The 21,357-nt window shown below is 39.9% G+C and overlaps 1 protein-coding gene across 4 annotated transcripts in view; it reads right to left on the reverse strand.

Annotated features, from left to right (window-relative positions):
* The window catches only part of CADM2 (cell adhesion molecule 2), a 627,326-nt gene extending 608,116 nt beyond the window's left edge, over window positions 1-19,210 (reverse strand). For 3 of the 4 annotated variants that reach the window (XM_090120991.1, XM_090120994.1, XM_090120985.1), the window contains exon 1: window positions 19,079-19,209. In XM_090120991.1, the coding sequence (XP_089977117.1) occupies window positions 19,079-19,139 (61 nt within the window). In that variant the 5' untranslated portion in view covers window positions 19,140-19,209. Of the gene's footprint in view, window positions 1-19,078 lie in introns of all 4 variants that reach the window. The other variant, XM_031612686.2, reaches the window with a different exon arrangement.
* Window positions 19,211-21,357: the final 2,147 nt, after the last annotated feature.

Consider the following 21,357-nt stretch of genomic DNA (forward strand, 5'->3'; position numbering starts at 1 on the left):
GAACACCAAAAATAAAATGCCATCTGTTTTATCTGCTCTGTGGTTTTAGCCCACAGAAGAATTTTGGAAGACCTTTAGGAAAGCATTCTTTTTAAATTCAGTCTCCACTGACAACCAGTTTTGGTCTGAAGATGAACCCTGCTAGAAGTAAATTCAAGAACACATGGTATCAATATTAGAAACAATCAAGACTGAAATAATTTAGTGACCTTTTTTTTGCCACAAATAATCAATTATATGTAATTATCTTAGATGTTATTTTATTGAGTACCTAAAATAGAACACTTCTTGAGATGAAGAATCATAAAACATTTCATATTAAACAAGAGGATATACAAAAACAAGCCTAAAATAAAGCATTTTCATTTCAAAAAGATGTGAGAAATTAAAGCATCTGCAGCAAGACCACTGAAATGTGAAAGTGATCAATCTGAGTGACTTTTATGTTTGTGTGGAAAGAGAACCTTAATCCAAGTGAAGAAACCCAGAAACCTGTTTGAGAAGCTTCTTACTTTACTGAATTGATACTTCAAAAGAGTGTTCTGATTAATTTTCCCCTAATTCTGTTGAAAACAGAGGCACTTAAAACAGATATTGTTTTAAAAAAGGCAAGAGTGAATTTATGTTTATTAAAAAAATAAAAATAAAAAGAACATGAAGTAAAATCTTGCAAATATTTAAAGACAAATGAATTTAAAAAAGAACTTTTGTTTAAAAACTAAAGGAAAATTCACATTTTGCTTCAGAAGCTATGGCGTATTTTAAGTATGATACTGAATAAAATTAAAAAATACATATCTTAGCCTTCGTACCATAAATACAAGATAGGAATCAAATACTCTCATATTGTCCCAAGACAGAAAGTATTACCTACATCATAGAGAAAATAAATTTTACTAGCTTCTACTCATTCACAAGGAGGCCCAGATTGGTCTTCGGACAAATTTCGTTTAGCAGCCTCATACACAATGGTTCCATTTAGTTAAGAAAGAACTGATGGCTAAGAGAAGGTACTCTACAAAAAAGGAAAAATACAATTTAATGCACAGAAAAAAAATCACGACAAAGTACAGGAGTAATAAATTAGAAATTCAAGCTTGTCACCCTTTTTACATGTCATTTTAAGCTGACTGTTTTAGAGTTAAAAACAAAGAATGCACACAAAAAAGCCCACGACCAAGAAAAACATTCAAAATCACAAGTGTGAGCTTCAAAGGTAACAATGACTGTAAAAGAAATGGAGTAATTCAGCAGTAGAGGCTGACATTGAAATGAGAAAGGATTAGTAACAAAAATTCCTAATCTTATTTAGAAATACATTCTTAGTTCATAGAAGGGACTATATTATGTAACAGCTTAAAATAGCAGATTAGTGTTGATGTATTAATATACTATACATACAGTATATGTACTGGCTCTGGCTGGGATGCAGTTAAGTTTCCCCACAACAGCCCATACAGCGTTGTGCTTTGCACTTGAAGCTAGAACAGCACTGATATCACACCAGCGTTTTGGCAATTGCTGAGCAGTGCTGGCACAGCACCAAGGCTGTTTCTCCAACCCTCCCAAACCCTCAGAAGCCAGTAGGCAGGGGGTGGGTAAGGGGTGGAGAGGGGACAGGACACAGCCAGGTCAGCTGACCCAAACTAAGCAAAGAAATGTCCCACGCCGTATGTTGTTGTACTCAGCAACAAAAACTAGGGCTGGAAAGGGGTTGGAGGGGAGAAGGAGAAACGAAATAATGAGAACTGCTCTCATTACAGATGCATCTGTCTTCTGAGCAACTGCTACACACACTGAGTTCTCTGCTTCCCAGGAAGCTGCTGAACATTGCTTACTGATGGAAAGTACAAAATTTTCTCATTTTGCTTCCATGCAACCTTTGCTTCTCACTCCCTGCTCCCTCCCTCTGTGCTTTTGAGATCACAGAACCACAGAACTGCAGGGGCTGGAAGAGACATCCAGAGACAATCAAGTCCAGCCCCCCTGCAAAGCAGGCCCCCTACAGCAGACTGCACCGGTAGATGTCCAGGCAGCTCTTGAATATCTCCAGAGAAGTGAATCCAACCTCACTGGGCAGCCTGTTCCAGAGCTCCAACACCCTTACTGCAAAGAACTACCTTCGCATATAGGTGTGGAACTTCCTATGCTTCAGTTTATGGCCATTTCCCCTTGTCCTGTCCCACAGACTGCTGAAAAGAGGTTGGCCATGTCTCTGACTCCCACAATTAAGATACTTAAATACATTAAAAAGATCACCTCTGAGTATTTTTTTCCCAAGACTGAACAGACCCGGTTTGCCCAGCCCACCCTCAAAGGGAGACGCTCCAATCCCTTTATCATCTCTATGGCCCTTTGCTGGACTATCTCCAGGAGATCACTATCTTTTTTGTACTAGGGAACCTGGAACTGAATACAGTACTCCAGATGAGGCATGACCAGGGCAGAGTAGAGAGAGAGGATCACCTCCCTTGACCTGCTGACCATGTTGCTTTTAATGCACCCCAGACTCCCACTGGCCTTCTTAGCCACCAGGGCACACTGCTGGCTCACCACCAACCTGCCATCCACCTGGACCCCCAGGTCCTTCTCTGCAGAGCTCCTCTCCAGGAGGCCATGTTCCAACCTGTACTGATGATGAGATAAAAACCGCTGAATTACGTACTTCTAGGCAATGATGAAGTTTATTGAAAATGAAGATTCTAATTTTCCTAGGACATCATTATACAATTCAGAAGTTGGAATTTATTAGAAACAGTGTGTTTACAGGATCAAATAGAGACCAAGCAATGAAAAAATCAAAGATTGACCTAAGATGTTTTTCTCTGCCTCTATGAATTTTGATATTCTGTATTAAACTGCTTTTTCTACTTCTCTTTTACATTACTACAGTTTGCTTATTTCTAGACTTTTCCAGTTAACTATCAGCAATGAAGTATGTTCATGGACAGATGTTTTCTGAAGGACTACTTGTCATTTCTTTGCCACTTCTAGTGTTCCCCTAATTTTTTGAATCTTGTTTGAAAAGATCTGATGGATTAGTTTCCAGGGATCAATCATGGTGAGTCAACACTTAATGAGGGCATTCTTAGCTTCATTTTAAGGAGAAAAAAGCACCTTCATCTCACAATGATAAGAGTAGCAGTGTTACAAAGGGATAGTCATGTCAAGCTTGACTAATCATATTCTGCTGCTTGTTACTGACTCTCTAGGACAGGAAGAAAAGGATCAGAGTTGGAATTTAATTTGAAGGCTCTTCCACATGACTACCAGTGTCATCAAGCCTTGCAAATCTTACCCTTCTCCTCAGATATATACTATATGCATACATGCATAGTCTGGTCTGTAGATCAGAAAGATTATTTTTTTATCTTTTTTTTTTTTTTTTTTATCTAGCAGGGTGCATTCAAAATATCTGGTTTGGGAATTGTCCCTATTTAATTTTAAGGAAGTTGATATTATATATGTTTTGCCCCTGAAAATTGAGATTATTTATTCAAATACATAATTATTCCTACTATTAAATTTTATTATTACCTTTTAATCCTGATAATATATGCTAGTAAAGAGCCTAGTGATTTTTTTTCTTCTTCTTTTTTTTTTTTTTTTTTTTTTTACAGAAGAATTAGTGCTTAACAAAAGAAATCTCAATTCTCAATGAAAAAAAAAATTACTAAGGCTTGTAATTCTCAAATTCAATACAAAACTAGAGACACCTCAAGTGACCTAATATTGTAAATTTTAGGCTTGTTAGTGTGAAAAGAGGTGATATCAACAGATATGTTTGAAATGATTTTAAACTTTTGGTGTGGGGTTAATAATCTCACATTCTTGTCAAACCAGAAAAAAGTTTGAAAGTGCACTAGACATTTTTGGTTCATTTGCTGAGCTAGTCCTGGAATTTAAGAAATTCACAGTTTTAACATAATTAACATTAATACCTAGAGCTACAAAAAAAAAAAAAAAAAAGAGAGAGAGAGAGAGAGAGAGAAATAAACAAATGACTCCCTGTAAAGTTGCATATTAAAAAGAAAAGCAAGTGGACATCCACCCATTTCGTATAAATTAATTATGACTCCCCAAAGAGCATCTGTTTCACAACAGTAGGACAAATGCTGCAACTCAATACAGCCTTTCACTTCCAACATTAAGCAGATGACCCACAATGACCTGTAACAGCATCACTCCAATGCTATCTAGTAACAAGTCTTTCATAAATTGTTTTGACATCAAGACTTAAAAGAATAGTACATGTTTTGAAGAGACATTTATTCACAGAAAGAAAATAAATGTTTTCTTGAAGAGTTTTGTTTTTCACTTCCTGACCATGTTGCACTTCAGTTCTCTTTAGCTTTGCCTATTCTTTCTCAGAAGATAACTCATGCACAGATACTTTGTTCATTAACTTTGAATGCACTGCAAATCAAATGATGAAAAATACTGTTTCTGTTAACATGTATGTACTCATTAAATGCAGGCTATGGATATAATATAAATACATAATGTTTGTAGTAGAGGAAAACAAGCCAGTTCTCTTCAAACTTCTGCATGTGAACAGTGGGTATAGCACCTGTATCTCACCCTGACACTCAAGCTGACCTGTATCTCACCCTAAATTCTGAATTTCAGTACTCTTCTTTAGCATTTTGTTACACCATATTATGATACAACGTGTTATAAATAGAAATTAAGACTGATGCCTGAATCTGGTTTAGTACAATCATATCACTATTTTTGATACTAACAGTTCTTACTGAGAATAAAGAGACATGCACTAAAAGAGCTGAATATTTGTGCTCATAACAAGATTTAGGAGTGCAGAGAAAAGGATAATTAGCTAAGACATATCTCATGCTGTTTCCATTTCCTGCATTTGTTTGGAGATCTCTCAGCCTCATAAACTAGATATAATATAATCTGATTAACTATTCTTAAAATTACTTAATGTAGAATAAGACAGGCTTAACAAAGAGCTAGAGCAGAATCAAGAACTTTCCTTTACTTCAAAGTTTGTTTAATGGTAGCTTGCATACACAAACCTCTAACAACAACAACAACAAAAAGGTAAAGATGTTTGCCAGCAGATCCAGCAACAAGATAAAGCATGTAAAGGGTCCAAGCTAGTTAACAGCTTGGTATATTAAATTGCTTTACTGAACACGTTTTAGTACTTGCACTGTCTCAACACACAGTTGTTTTTTCAATTTGTTTGAATTTTCTTGAGGTCATCAGAAAAAGTAATCAGGAACCAGGCACAAGTGCAAACTACAAAACAGTAGTATTAGTAAATAAACACTCCATCCATTCATTCTTGGATGAAGTTGATTATAACCATGTACAGAGAAAATCATCCTGTTATATGTATGAGGTTTCTACACAGGAACTATTTAAAACAAGACAATTGATGTGCTTGATGAATAAATGCCAACGCTGATCTCTTTTGTGACTGACTTTTCATTCATTGTGACTGCACCTTGGAATTTTCAGATTTACAGCACACACACATACTAAATCTACAACCCAAACTGTAATTGCAAATTGTAAATGTAGACAGCAGAATCAATTCCATTGCAGTAACCAAATCTTGATTCTGAGTATTGCTATCAATGCTTCCACATTCCTCAATAAAAATTAGAAGAATTGGAAATAATAGAAACTCCCCAGATAAAGAATTATCACCTCTGATTCAGTTCAGACAGCAGATAAGTTGAACTTACGTATGTTTTGGCATGGCTTTTGTTATTGTTTTGTTTGTTTTTAATTTCATGAGCAAACTTTTAATACACATTTACATTGATAGGTGAGAAGACACACATGAAACAAAAATTTGTTTCCTGAATGTTTACAACATTCATATAGTGAACTAAACAAAAGAATTAAGTTCAACAAATAACATACAATAATTGCCACATCTTCTTGGTAGTTTATTTTCAGTTTTGATGTAGGCCAGTGTACACAAATACAATTTTATGTCTACAATTTCCATTTAATTCCCCTATGTTTGTGATGTTATGCACTGATAGACACTTTCAAAAGGAATTAATCATGACAAACACTATAAAAAAACTCTCAAAAAACATTTGTGTTCATTATCATAAGCCTGTGTAGCCTTAGAGCTCAATTTAATTAGAATTGATGAACCATGGTTAAAAAAGCTAAATCCAAAAGTGTAGAGATCCCATTATCAGGAAAAAAAGAAGGGAAAAATACTCACTTTACCCTAAATATTGAATATTTCCTTTAAATTACAAATTGTGAAGAAAAAAAATTGTGATTTTTCTCTCAAGTTTAACCGCATATTTAACCTTCCCATAAATGTATGTTAGATTTAAATCTGAATTCTGAAGAATAATTGTCTAGATTTGTACTAAAGAATTAAGCCAGTCTTATTCTACTGAAGTTATACTGAAGAGCTTTGCCTCAGCGATATTTGACTGTAAGCAGTTATTTTAACTATGGCTACTTCAAAAGCTATGCAATATGAAAACAAAGTGAAATTCCTCCCAAATATCAAAAGAAATTACCTAAGAACTTAAAGTGGTGAAGGAACAGCAATGATGGTAAGACTATTACTGTACCCTTCTCCTGTTCATCCATAGCTAGATTGAAACTTCAATGTCCTTGGTGAAGTAATTTTGTAAAAATTAGACATTAATGTTCAGTGTTACAAGTGTTCTTTACTCAAATCCACAAAAGCAGAGGGGGAAAAAAAAATAATTAATTAATTACAAATAAAAGTTACCTAAATTTCACTAAATATTTCAGTTGTCTCTCCATACTAAGAATACTCAGAATGGAAAAGGAAGGGGAAAAAAAAAAAACAAAAACCACCCACACTTGCTGTATTTTAATGTACTCAGAAAGCAATTACAAGCTTTACCAATGTAACCATGTGATTCCCAAAACATACATAGAGATAATTATAAAATTTAGTTTTACCTTTTATGTCCTTTGTTTTGAAATAATACTCATCTTCCTTTCTTCCTGAGATCTGAGACTCAGCTAACATCCATTTTCCATAAATTATTTTGGGACGTTTTAGAAATCACAAGATATTTTTAGTGCAACAAAATTAAATCAGATTTTTAAATACCATCTGTAACTTACAGGAATCTCTCAGTAACACACAAGCAGCACTGACCCTGACACCTCACTTCTTCACATGATCATAATTAACTGTCTAGAAAGGAATGGGCTGTCACAGAAAGACTCAGAAGTAGTCCTTCTTTGCTTATTCACAGCATAGACCTAGAAGGTAGTATTTAAAATGATCATTTGTTTTGAATTATAAGAATTGAAAAGCAGTAACCATCATAAATTCTCTCCTTCCAGCCAAATGCTTCCTTAGGAAGACAGCTGCATATAGGAGGACTTGATTCAGAAATCCAAGACTTTTCCGAGAAAGAGGAAAATGATGACAAAAATGCAGTACTTCAGTTGTTCATAAACATTTGCTAATCCACGAGCTGAATGGCAGGCTTCAACTAAGAATGCATGTTCAGAAATATTCTACACCCTTGTTGCAGTTAGCAACACAATTTATTAAAGCATCCCTTTTAAACATAGTCCGCTAACCCATGCAAACTGACCCACTGTTGTACGACTCTTACACAACTCTCAAAGAGACAAACACAAAGCAACAATTTTATGACAGCAGTGAGTTTTCATTAATAGCTTTTAAATGCTACACACTAAAACGTTTGTACAAAGTCTATTAATACATACAGTACAGTACTCAAATGTGGCTTCTGTTTGAATGCCAAGAATATATATACTATGAATAATCAGGCAAACTTTATTTACTTTTGCAAATGATAGTTGTTTTGAATTCCTTTCCAGTTTCCAGAAATAAATAAAAAGTGCCTTTTGGCACCATCCAAACAGCAGAACAATAACTACATTGTGACAGTGAAGTCTTAAAAAAAAAAAAAAAAGCCACACATAAAAGGGATTGTTGCTTATAACCTTACTATGTATTTATCTTTAATAATATGATTATTACTTATATATTACTGTATCTTTCATTTGAGAGAATGCATTTCATGTTTATTCCAGAATAATCAGAAACTACAAACCAAACTTTCTGCTTCTAATTCTTTTTTCACCAGGAACAGGGGAGACGAACTGTAAGAAAGTGTTTTCACACTCCCCCATTTGTGACTATTAACAGCTACAGCTTATTTTTTGATTAAGCAATTACCTACTTAGAGCAAACACTTTTCTAAGTTTGACCTAACTAGAATGCTTTTTCATCACTTTCAGTACAGAGGCTCATTTTCCTCTTATTTCTTTCTTCTCTCTGATCTTGCAAGATTCCTGCCCAAAGTGTGGTCAGTGTAAGCACTCTACTGAAGTATTACATACTGAAGTCTGATTCCAATTATAGATTTAAAATTCTGCTGCAAAAATGATACACCAAATCTATCCTAGATTACAAGCAGTTCACTATAGTCTTAGCCCCACTATTTGCTAATACAGCAGTAATGGCAATAAGACAATACAGTGATTAAAAATTTATACAGTTTTGTAAATTGAAGAAAGTTTAATAAATCGTTTTTTCTGCTTAATTTACTGTTTAATATACTGCTGCTACAAGGTTACAGGAAATTTATTCCAGCTATTATTGATAATCTTACTGCACTGTTAGCAAATTAGTCCCAGAAACATTTAGAAACTAACAACAAAAGAAGGTGCAAAAGCTCAGTGCTAGAAATAAAAAGTTAGGTTACATTTCAGTAATCATGCATCTAAACATGCTAAACTGGTCTTATCAAACCAAGATCAAATATATGGCTACGTCATGAGTCAAAAAATTATTGAATTCATTGTATCATTAAACTAATGAACAAAATAAAAGTATATCAACATGCAGAATTAAAAGTTATTCTACATACACTAGACAGCACTGTATTATTAACTCTCACAGTAGCATTCTCAATGAGATCAGAAATACTGACTTATTTAGCTACTTAAGAGCTAAATTTATTCTTAGAAAAGTAGTAGCCTGATGTTCTGAGTCTGTACTTAAGAACGCAGCTAAGCCACAAAGATGAAAGAACAGCACCACCTAGTTCTCTATTTAAAAGTTTACAAATATTAACATCCATTGATTTCTTTTTGTAATCTATATTCGCACACGTGTGACATGTAATGAAATCTGTCTCATTTCCATACTGAACAGTAGTAACAAGTTTGTCAGGAGTTATTAAACTATTTGATGAAGATCCTCCATACTTTATAAGTATGTACTTTAAAAAAAAAAAAAAAAAAAAAAAACTTATTTATGCAAGAATACTGGAGACCTGTAATAAAACAAATATTGTGCAGAAGCACCATAAATACAAAACGGATTGTTCATCCTTCCCCAATATTCTTTGTGAGATGATTTCTCCAACTTGACTAAAATACTGTATGTGTACTGACTCCGCCATACAGTTGCATGATATTTTACAGTATGTACATGTGTGTCCCAGATGTAAAAGCATGTTTATGATACAGACATCACAGGAGCCTTAGTAGCATTTACAAAATAATTATAACTAATACAAGTTGTTTTATATTTAGTTTTCTATTCTGCAACTTAAGCACCTGGACTGAAATTTGCCATGTGACAAACCTCCCTGATAGAGAATTAAAGATCACAGAATCACAGAAACACCAAGGTTGGAAAAGACCTACAAGATCATCCAGTACAACCATCAACCATCAGCAATAGTTCTAAACCATGTCCCTCAACACAACATCCAAAGGGATGTGTTTTTGAACAACCTGAAAGTGTAACATTACACAACAGCAACACCTAAGGAGCTGCTTACTAACATCATTCAGTAATCTTAGCCAATGCTTGTTAATGTATCTGCATTAATCTCCATTTGATGAATGTACAACTATACAAGCAGAATAGCTTTCCTAAACATGCAGTACTAGCTAATATCTCACTTCAGCAGGACATAAAAGCACTTGCATTTCTGAAAACTTTCTCTTTTGACACTAACAAATCTGATTTCTTATACATTGCACCAGATATTTTCGCTAATATCTAATTGAAACAAAGCACAAGTGACACTGATATTCTTAGTATCCTGGATAGTAATACATTTTATATTGTGATGGCATGTCTTGTAACGTTACAAAGAAAATGGATTTAAGTGAACCTACAAAAAAAGTTTCAGTTGCATTTTGAAACAAAATGTTCAAATAATTGATCTATTTAACTTAAATCAATGAAAATGAAAGGAAGCCAAGTTGAAATGACCTTATGCAATACTTCAGCATAATGATAAGAATGTGCATCTAAATTTCTGTTTTTCATAGGATGACTTAAAAATATTTTCACTTCTCAAGTTTGACATTTCCTAATGAATGTTTGGAGGACATCTCACATTTTATAGCTTGGTTGCAAGCTTGACACATTAATTTAAACAGATTATACAGGATCCAAATTTGAAGCCTTTATTCTCAAAAAACTTAGATGGGAAATATCTTCACACATACAGACTCAGATTATTGTTGTTTCTGCATTTCAAGTCTCACAGTGGCAAATGGAAGAAGCAAATTTCAATTCTGTTGACAAGCATCCTAGGCAGACAAGACCTTGGAGAAATTCTTCTGTATTTACTTGTGACCATTGATCTATAACCAGCAAGCCACCTACTTTGAAATTTCTTTCTAAAAGAAACTGTTGTACAGGTTGTTCAAGAGTTTTTTAAAAAGCAATTGTGCAATATTAACTATCCAATAAACAGCAAATTTGAATTTCCTTACTTCCAGTGATATGGTCTAGTAGATACTGTTTCTCTCATGCAATTTACAGGGTATTTCAGTTTGCAAATGGCATAACCTAGCTGCCATTAAATGCACCCACTCTTCCCAACAGTGCAATACAGATGTGTTAAAAAAGATTACCCTGTATAAAAAGAGTTGAATTGTCTTCTTTACCCAGTTTTCTTGTAATTCCATTTTGCTTCAGTTTAAGAAAAAGCTGACTTTGTAGATGACAAAGCGTCACTTGCTCTTCAAGCAGACATAAGCAAATGTATGTAAAATCTAATGTTATTCTTTTTCTTACAATCCAAAGTTTGGGAAATTTTGCAAATATATTGCTTTAAGTGAATAGGTTCTTACATATTTTATCTAAGCAATGCTTGTGGGTGGTCACTTAAAAATGATCTTATATTCCAAGCTACATTGAAGTTATGTTATTCTTCCATACTCTGTGAAACACTGAGAATTTTATCTAGTATAAATAAAAATTAAAAAAAAAAACCCACAAGGTTCCACATATTTCTATTGATTACGTGCCTTACTTTCACAACCAAAATTCACTATTTGGAATTCAGCAAAATAGTAGAGACTTAAAATTTGCAAAGCAGAGATGACCTAGGAAGCAGAAAACTTTGTATTTTCCTGGTTGATTTAGTTCTAAAAACTCAGACATTTGATGAGGAAAATGCTGAAATGATGAAAGATGAGGTCAATTTTAAGGGACTGAATGGGGCTTATTCACACTAAGAATGTCATACATTTTGTATTTCACATGCTAAAACGCAGCATTAACCAGTAGTTTATAAAAAACAGACTTCACACTTTGAGGAGAAATATGCCAAAAACCTGGCCAAAAAAAAAATAATCCTGAAAGGCCAAGGCAAATGTTCTGAAGAAGCTGGGCAAATAGTTGAGGTGTTGGCCCATGCTTAACTTAATAGTAGCAAAGACACTGCTTGTATTCAAATACAAATCACCTTGATTACGTTTAACAGCAGTGCTCGTGGTACATCATTAGGCAGCAACACGTTAAGATTTCAGACTTGGACTTTGCCTTTAAGGAAAGCACAGCCTTTAAAACTAATTCACTAGTCATCTGATTTTGTAGCAGAAGATGAGACACGCTCACTGACTTTCAATATGCAACGTCCAAGTGGTTTTCAAGCTGGATGTTTAAATTCTGATAAAACACCTCTCTGTCAGGTGGGTTCCTAATATAGATATATATTAGATATATATACATATATTTATATATATATACATATATATATATATATATAGCGCTATTTTTTATGATCTGCCTTGGATTTGAGATACTCAGCGTTAGTTCTTGAGATTAGTAAGCAGTTTAGCAAGTAATCTCTAGCCACTGCATTTTTCAGTTTGTAACTAGCTACTGTTCTGCATTTCTCTATATTTAAAAGTGTAAAAAAATTATGATGACCTGGAGTGAGACTAAGTGTTTTCTCACATACCAAACAAAATTTTACTTTTCATGTATAAAACATGCAATCCAATGGAGAATTCTTTGCTGTTCTTGAATTTATATCCATTAATACATATCAATGAAGCACCAACTAGCGTGTCAAAATTTAAACTTCATATATAACAAGAGTACTAACAAGGGAAAAAAAAACCTTTATATGCAATAAATTAAAACGGGCTTGGCAGAGAAATCCATTTGGTAGTCTTCCAATTAAAACAAGCTTTTAATATTAAATTCTTATTCAATTTTGTCAGTATCATCTCACTGTTTTTTGCTTGATAATTTATTGCAGAAAAATAACATACATTGTTTTACAAAAATGGAAAGCAACGAATTACTTCAGTAGCAAATTCAATGATCTTAAACCCTAAATAAGACTAAAAAATATTGCTTCTGCATTAACTAGTATGGCTTTCCCCCTTGTTTGGGACTAACCAGAGCAGCTTTCCTCCCATACAGCATAGCGGGAATAAAAGCAGGTCAAGTTACACTGATAATCCAGCAGATGTAGGTCAGTTTGGGATAAATATCTGAGTAAACGGAAAATACCAAAATGCCTACTACAACTGCTGCTGTGAAGTAGTTTTGTCTTATTCTCTTCAGAGCTGTCAGTCACAGTTGTGGAGTTTCCAGTATTGAACTTTGAAAAGCCAGAGTTTGTAAGACTTAGACAGATGGATCAGTATAGCTGTGTTGGCCTATCCAGCTTCTGCTAGGAGAAGTGGAAATAATGCAGTGTCATATATATTGATGATATGCAGTAAGGCATAAATGTGCTCCTATATGTGGCCATAAATCCTTTTTGGGTGTAATAGCATATCCAGGTTACCTTAGTTAAGATTTGGCAATGAAATTACTATGACAATTAAAATCATCGCTCTATTAGTATTGTGACACGAAAGAAATTTAAATATAATCAGTACATTTTCACCTCTAGCACAAGAAAAACAGTCTCTCTTGCATCCTTCCTACTCAAATACAAGTAGTCAACAAATTGTTTACAGAAGGATGACAATAAAGAGAACATTAAAGCTAAGCAGACAACGACTATATGGCATATAATGATATGCACTGCTTCAGAAACAAGCCTAACTCCATTCACATCACAGATAAAGAATAAGCTGGTGAGGAATTCGGTAACATATACATATATTTAAAGCTTTGTTCTCATAGATATTTATAGGTACACACACACACTTAAACCTTTTGCTCTGAAATTCAAATTGAGAAGACAGACTATACGTACGAATTATTTTTCTAAAATTGAAGAGCAGCTGTCTATGGACACTTAATGTTCCTTAATAGCTATGTAAGAAGAATAGAGAATGCTAAAGTGAATATTATGAAGTAGAAAAAAAGTTAAAGTAATTTATGAATTCATAATAAAATAGAATTGTATTAACATTGATGTGTTGCTACTTAAAACTTGAAAGTTAAAAGCATTCACATTATCTGAGATCCATTTGATTAGACTGAAAAGCAGCATATACAATTCAACTCCTATTTAGGAAGAAATGGTCCTTACTCAAAAATCTTCCATTTGTCAGACACTAAAAATATTCCCAAACAAAGCTTATGTAGAACCTAAGATCTCTGTTTTACATATAATAGGATGGAAAAGGATGCAAGTATGATTTTATTTTACACAGTTACAGATGACAGAGAAAGGAGGACAGGTAGACATGGTTAAATGAACAAACAGGGAGTCTTCCACTTCATCTGCTATAAAAATAACCACCTACACCCTTTACTAAATATTTTTTACCTGTTTCAAATTCTCCATGTTAGAAAGTCCTACACTCTAAATTTTTATTAGTAAAAAAGAGCACTGGAAGACATAATATGCAACCTCCAGTGTTAGAATTCTGTTCTGTTATTAAAATAAATGCTCTCTGCCTCTTTCTCTACCACCTTAAAATGCTGTGAGGACAGTCTGCTCAGTACGGCTGTATAAACCATCCATTCTGAACTTATTGTGCATTAAAATAGGAGAAATTGTATGCATTTGGACCTTTTTATTTTGATTTATAAAAATGAAAGGAAAAAATCCTGAAACAGTTTCAGAGAAAAAAAAAAAAAAAGCTTTAAGAACTCTCACAAAAACACCCACATACATTTTTCAAAAAAACTATTTTCAAAATATTTTCAATGTTTTCATTATGTAAAAACATAAGTTGTTCAAGGGCAGATTGCTGAGAAAAAACCAAGCTATTCCTTGCCACTTTTTCTTTTTTCCTTTCAAACATACCTCAAGAATTCCTTGGAAAGAAGGGATATGCTCATTAAGCTCATACTTAATATTGACACAATCCCAGAGGAGACACATACTAAACTTCTAAACTATGTCTAATAGTTTTACCGTTCCACGTTTGTTTTGGAACACGTATTTTATAAAGCATGTCAGCAGCATCCTCTCTAGAGAGGACTCTCCATTCTTTTGAAAGTCTCTAACGGAATTAGCCTGTTGTCAGGTTTCTCTTTTAAAACAAAATGGAAGCATTTCTTCTATCTCTTTGAGAAGGAATTAAGAGGACCATTAGAGCACCTTCTCTTTATACTTTATAAATGTTAGTTTGAAAGGGAATCATTCTTCTAACAGTCAACTACATTCTGGTTACACTTACATTCTCTAGGCAACTACCTGATGTCCATCAGTGTTTACCACATAGACAGTGGTTATAGTTTCTTCACCAACATTCGTGATGCATAAGTGGAAAAAAAACTCAGAAAACAACTTTGACTTTCCATAGCAATATTGGAAGACTAATCATTTAGTAGAAAGATTAAATGCAACCACATTCATGACTTGCTTTGCAACATAAAGCTAAAATATAAGAACTAAGGCTTCTATAAACTGTGGCTTAAAAACATTTACAGTACATAGGAATTAAAACTGACAAGTAAGTTTAAAAGCAGAGGGACACTAATGTCTTACATTTTTTTCTAATTAAAAAAAAAGAACTAACAATAAAATTGACATGAAAAAAGTATTTGTTACAAAGAAGTGTTTCTCCTTATCAGCATTTTTGTGGAACTAGTGCTTACTGGTGAATAGAAACTTGATAAATACGATGAGTACGAGGAATCTCTATTCATGTGTTCATTTGGGAAGCTTCATGAGGTCATCAGTGGGAATTTTGAGTGATCAGTTACTTGATGTTCTAAAACTGTTCAGCAATATATGATGACTAGTAATAAAGCATACGAAGAAGAAGAAGTAATTAATAAGATGAATTAATCTGGGAACTAGACAACTAATAAGCCTGTCAAGCTTTGTTTAGACTGACCCAAGTCATATAAAGATGGCCACAATCAAGTCAAGACTTACATTTTATGCTTCAACTTATGAGTAAAATTCCGTGATTCTATGATTCCAACTACAGATTGTATCAACCTCCTCCAAAGTCACTGTCTTCTATTCTCCAACTGTCTTCTTCTTCACAGAATTTACTAACTACAACACACTTCTCACTTGCTATTACCATATTAGCATTATAACATTAATTTGTCAACACAACACCTTTACTTACAAGATCCAGCATTACTGCCAAGATTTTGCTAACAGAAATCCTAGTGAAAATTCAAAACAGATACTAACTGAGCAAGCTATGGAGTGATGTATCACAGCCTTCAATCAGCTCATATGATCAGAGAAGTAGCCATTTGCATATTCACTTTTTTTTTCATACTTGTAATGGATCTAGGCTTATGAGCAAAGTCTCATCCATGAGCAATTATGTCCTTACCGATTTCTTGCATCAGTGATCACAGTTTCAGACAAATTAAAGTGTCCCTACATTATTTTCATTAGTAAACAAGTTGCAAGTATTTAAAGTGCCTGAAGAAACCGTATTGGAAAGACTTGTCTGGTGATGGCTGAGAACTGAAAGTATATCATTTGTTACCATACATGACACTATCCAGCATCCTTCGAGAAGCAGAACACATGAAGGCATTAGATGCCATTTGCATTATCTCACAGCAGGGGGCTATAGCAGCTACAATTCCAGGATAATTTTAACCCATATCTGTACACCAGGAATTCTACAAAACTATCTTTAATATTACAGTTTCTCATATGGTAACTCTTCAAAATAGATAGCTTAGCATAAGTTGCTTAAGATGATGCACAGAAGTTATTCAGAATACATGTCATCCTTCTACTGTTAAATTTCGTATACAGCAGGCTAAATTCATGAAATGGGGGGGGGGGGGGGGGGGAACGAAACAAAAAATGCTGCTAACATACATAACAGTTAAACCTCTTAGGACACAGTTTAGGTACTTCGGAATCATTAACATCACACAAGGTAAGGACAACAGCAGCCAGAGATCCTACTATTTTCACAGTAAATACTGGATAGAGCAAAGCAGACTAATATCATACCCGAACTCAGCTGACAAGCCACTTCTCAGCTCAACATGTTATTACTCCCCCTTCCACCTCACTACTCCCCTCTCACAGCAAGCAGTTGACACTGGGCTCTTTTACTTCTTGCTTGCCTCCGTTCTGAAGGGACTGCTTGCTGTTAATGCTATTCCATGCACAAGCTGAGAGGCATTATTCTATGTCCTCTTCCTTCAGCTGATGCTTCATCAACACTCGGGGCAGATTCCTTAAGCCAGGCTCTTAGCAGACAGAAGAAAAGGCACACTTCCATACAGGACATGTTAGCTCGACTCTATTTACTGTCTCTAAACTAAATTAGTGAACTGAAGCTAACAGGAGCCATCCTCAGTCACAATCCTGAAGCGTTCCGAATCCTCAGAACAACAATCTCATTCATGTACAGAGATGACGGAAAACCTGTGTATCCCACAGACCACAGACAGAAACGGAGGAATCTAACAAATCCGCTGAGCCACTTCACAAGACAGTCTGGGGAAACACAGCAAGCCAGCAGGAAAAACTACTTTTAAATGCAGGTATAAAAATGCCAGCAAGAAATGTGTCCAGTACAAAAACCATGGCTGGCTGTGCCAAAACAAATGACACTGTTTATGAAGTAGCACTACAAGGTGGACCAAAGGAATTCGATATTTGGTGAGACATAGCAGCTATTCAGGGCAAATTTCCCTTAGAAAACATTTGTGTGTTTTCTTCTCCTTCAAAGGAGGATGGAGGAAAGGATGGCAGAAATTATCTCCTCTCACTTCACTCTGAGGGTGACAGGTTTCTTTAATTCCTTTTCTACTTAGTGCCCAGTAAAACGGCACACAAAAAGTGCTCTGCTCAAATGTGGTATAGGGACTGCTCGAGTACTCCTGAAGGCAGTTTTAATCAGGAGCTGAAAAAATACTTGTGTGACAAACTGAGAAGGAGCAGGCATTTTGTACAAGGCAAAGAGCAAGTCGATCAGCACGTGAGGCACGGCCTGCCCCTGTCTGCAAGGACGGGCCCAGCCTGGTGATTTCCACAGGGCCAGATCTGCATTGTATCCTTTTTCTTGCAACGTTTTATTACCTGATGCGGTTCACAGAGTAGCATTCCGCCTGGCACGCGCCCTAACCCGCCGTCAAAGGCGGCACTGTTTTAATCACTGGTTCACTCTTAAGAACGCGATGCGCCGAAGGCGGCTGACTGCATCTTCACAGAGATCAAACCCTCCTCCTTCAACGGCAGCCTCGGTTCTATTGGTGACACGAAGCCCCCCTCCCCGGCGGGGCCATGAATCGACAATTCACGGGGAGATGCGAGAGGCAGAGAGCAGAGAGTCCAGGTGCAGCCCCGGCACATGCCCCAATAAATCACCCGGTACGGCACCGGCACAGAAGCTCCGTGTGCGGTGACGCACGCCGGCGAGGCGCACCGAAGCCCTGCCCCGTGAAGCCGCGCTGACAGCCGCCCGGCGCGCTGCCCCGTCCCCTCCTAGCTCCCGCACTGCCAACTTCCCCGTGAGGCGACGCTGCCTCCCGGGTCCGCTGCGGACGCCGCGCTCTTCAACCCTCCGGAGCTCGCCCGACACATGACGCAGCCGAGGGAAACGTAAAATTTATTGAACTTGACACGGCGCGGCGTGACGGAGACGAGGGGAGAGAAAATCCCCGCAAGGTCACTTCGCTCCCGCGCTCCCCCCCGGAGCCCCCGCGGGGAGTCAGGTCGCCCCCGTCCCCCTCCCGCCCGCCGGTCTCCGCGCGGCGGCTCGCTGACCCCGCGCACACCCGCCAGAGGCCGCCGGGCTGCGGCGCCGCGGCCGCTGCCACCTCCCCCGACCCCCGCGCTCCCGACCGCTACCGCCCCCCGCCCGCGCGCCTCCCCGCCCCCCGGGGTGTGGGGGAGAGAGGGCTGCCCGCCTTCCCCCGCAGCCGGGAAGCGGCGGTACTCGGCGGGTCCCCCTCCGCCGACGTTGTTCCGTGTCACTTAGAAGGAGGGTATTCACTAAGAGAAGCGGCGCGGCGGGGAAGAGGAGGGGACGCGGAATATACCGAGTCGGGGAACTCGCCGTTGGCAGCGGGGCGTCGGGGAGATGCTGCCTCACTTCAGCAGCGCCTCACGTATGGGCTCCATACGTCCATCTCGACGCGCGGCGCGGCGCCCCTTCCCCCGCGCCGGCAGTGCCCGCGGCCCGTACCTCCCCGGGATACCGCCCGCCGCCGCCGCGCTCGCACTTCAGGGGCACGCGGGGAGCGGGGCCGAAGCGGCGGGGCGGGAAGGGTTAATAGCGGGGCTGGAGAGAGCGGCGGAGGCCGGGGGACGAGCGTCGGGGCGGGGGAACGCGAGGGGAGCGGGGTCAGGAGCGGGGCGGGTGGGCAGTGGGGCCGCGGCGATGCCCCCCCCCCGAACCCCCCCCGCGTGGGTCCCTCCCGCGGAGGAGGGGGAGACGGTACCTTGTATGAGGATCCCGCAGAGGCTGTAGAAGCGCAGGAGCGCGCCGGGCTTCAGCCGCATGCTGGGGGCTCCCCTCGGGCTGGGTGGGCGCCAGGCACGCAGATCCGCAGCCTCCCGCCGCTCCGCTCTCCGGGCGCTTCCTTCCCCCCGCAGGAGCCGCCGCCGCCTCCGCCGCAGTGTCTCCCTCGCTGTATCCAGTGGGGTGAGGAGGAGGAGGAGGAGGAGGAGGAGGAGGACCAGGGTCGCGGGGGTGGATTGGGGAGGGAGGAGGGGGGGGAGCGGCTCTCTCCGCCGCTGCCGAGCAGGTTCCCCCCGCGGAGCGGTGCCGGCTGCCCCCGGTGGCTCCGCTCGCCCCCAGCGCCGCGCCTGCCCTCCGCTCCGCTCGCCTGTCCCGTCCCGTGTCGTCCCGCTGCTGGCGGGTGCTGCGGCGAGGCTGCTCCGCTCCCAGCCGCTTCCCGGCTCGAGACACAAGGGCAATCTCCGCTTGCGAGGCTCCCCTGGCCTCGCTCCGCCCCCGCCTCTAGCCCCGCCCCCTTTCGGCGGGAGGCCACGCCCCCTCGCGCCACACCCCGGCCCACTCCGTGCCTCGGGCCCGCCTCCGCTACCGCCTTGGCCGCGCCCCTGCCTGCACGGCACGCCCCTCGGCCTGCGGACCGCCCCCTCAGGTGGGCACGTGAGTGGCAGCGGCGGCCTTCCAATGAGAAGTCGACCGCTTTGCCCGGACCGCCAATGAGGCGATGCCAGGGGAAGCGCGAGACGCCGGGTTACAAAACAAACGAGCGCTTCTCGGAGGCTCCAGCCGCGAGCCGGGCGCCGGCACCTCCCTCCCTGCCCCGCTGAGTGGCGGACGGCTCGGGCCAACCGCGGGCGGCCCCGGCTCCGCGGCGGCTCTGCAGCCAATGGGCGATGAGCGGCGGCGGGAAGGCGGGGTGGGGCGGCGGGGCGCTGTCCAGACCTGGTCCTGAAGCGGCGGCCCGCGGCGAACGCGGCACCGCCTCGGGGCCGGGCGGGCCCGGCTGCAGCGCCTTCGGAGCGGTGAGGCGGCCGTGCTGCCGCGCTGTGGGAAGAAGCGGGAACCGGAGCCCGACGAGGCTGGATGGCAGCGCGAGCCGGGCTGCGGTGCCGGGGAAGCGGCGTTCCGCCGGCTGTCCGGGCGGTGGGTAGCTTCCGCGGGGCCGAGAGGAGGTGCGGTGGTCTCATCTCCAGAGCCGGTGCTATGCGCGCCCCTCTCCGACCCAGGCCAGGACTGGAGAGCTCCTCTTGTCGCTGGCGGGGAAAAACGTAGCAACACCCGCGATTCGCTGCCAGAGCCATGCTCCGTGGAAGGGACTCAGCCATGCTGCTTGCTCTCCCTCCAAGGGAGGCACAGGGCGCCTTCTCCTCCCTCTGCATTTCCACCTGTCTCCTGGCAAGCAGCAGAAGAAAAGCTGGCCGAGTCCCATGTACCTCCAGAATTAAGTACGAGCCTCTGTAAAGAGAGTGTGTATGTGTACCGTCCACGCAGTAATAGTAAGATCTCTTACAAGGCACCCAGACAACAGAAATAAGAACCTTTCTGGACTCTCATCTGTGTTCCCCCAACTCTGAATGGCTTGGAGAAAGGTGTATATTTGAAGGCTTTCTTTGGAAGCATTTTCAGCATTCAGTCAGGAGTCCAAAACTGCTCACAGCCTGAAAGATGAGATACTGAATGTAGGAAACCCAAGATGGCAGGCTGCTTCTTCGTATTCATTTAGTTAGCATTTAACACTGTATCATTCACCCTTTGCCAAAACCACTAATGAAATCGGAATACTTTATTGTACTGAAGTTGCTGAACTTGCCTGTGAATGTCTATTCAGGGAATCACGTTGCCTCTTCTCAGAGAAAGCAGGATTCCCCTGCACCTAAATGCTTGCAGTAGTCAAGTGTTTCTCTACTTCTGCTTCTATCCTTTTTTTTATTGCAATTTGCTCAACATCACAATGCTGTATGTTTTGCATTGTACCTTTCAGTCTTCATTTCCCATTCTTTGTCACCAAAGGGCTCTACTGAGATAAACAAGTGATGAAATATTCTTAAATACCTATGGGAGTGGAAGCTCTTTAAAAACTCATTTCTCCAAAGAGTGTATGGTCTCAGATCATTAAGAAAGTGCTAACAGTTGACAAATTTATCCTGCAGAGCTTGCTTTAGCCTGGGATCTGGGCATTTAAATATTCTGTAGTCATATCTTCCATTTGGTTCTTCATCAAGTAATGATTACACCTTGCAACAGTTGTGACTGCATCAGGATTTA

Source organism: Phasianus colchicus, chromosome 1, assembly GCF_987193195.1.
Source record: "Phasianus colchicus chromosome 1, bPhaCol1.hap1.1, whole genome shotgun sequence".
NCBI lineage: Eukaryota > Metazoa > Chordata > Aves > Galliformes > Phasianidae > Phasianus > Phasianus colchicus.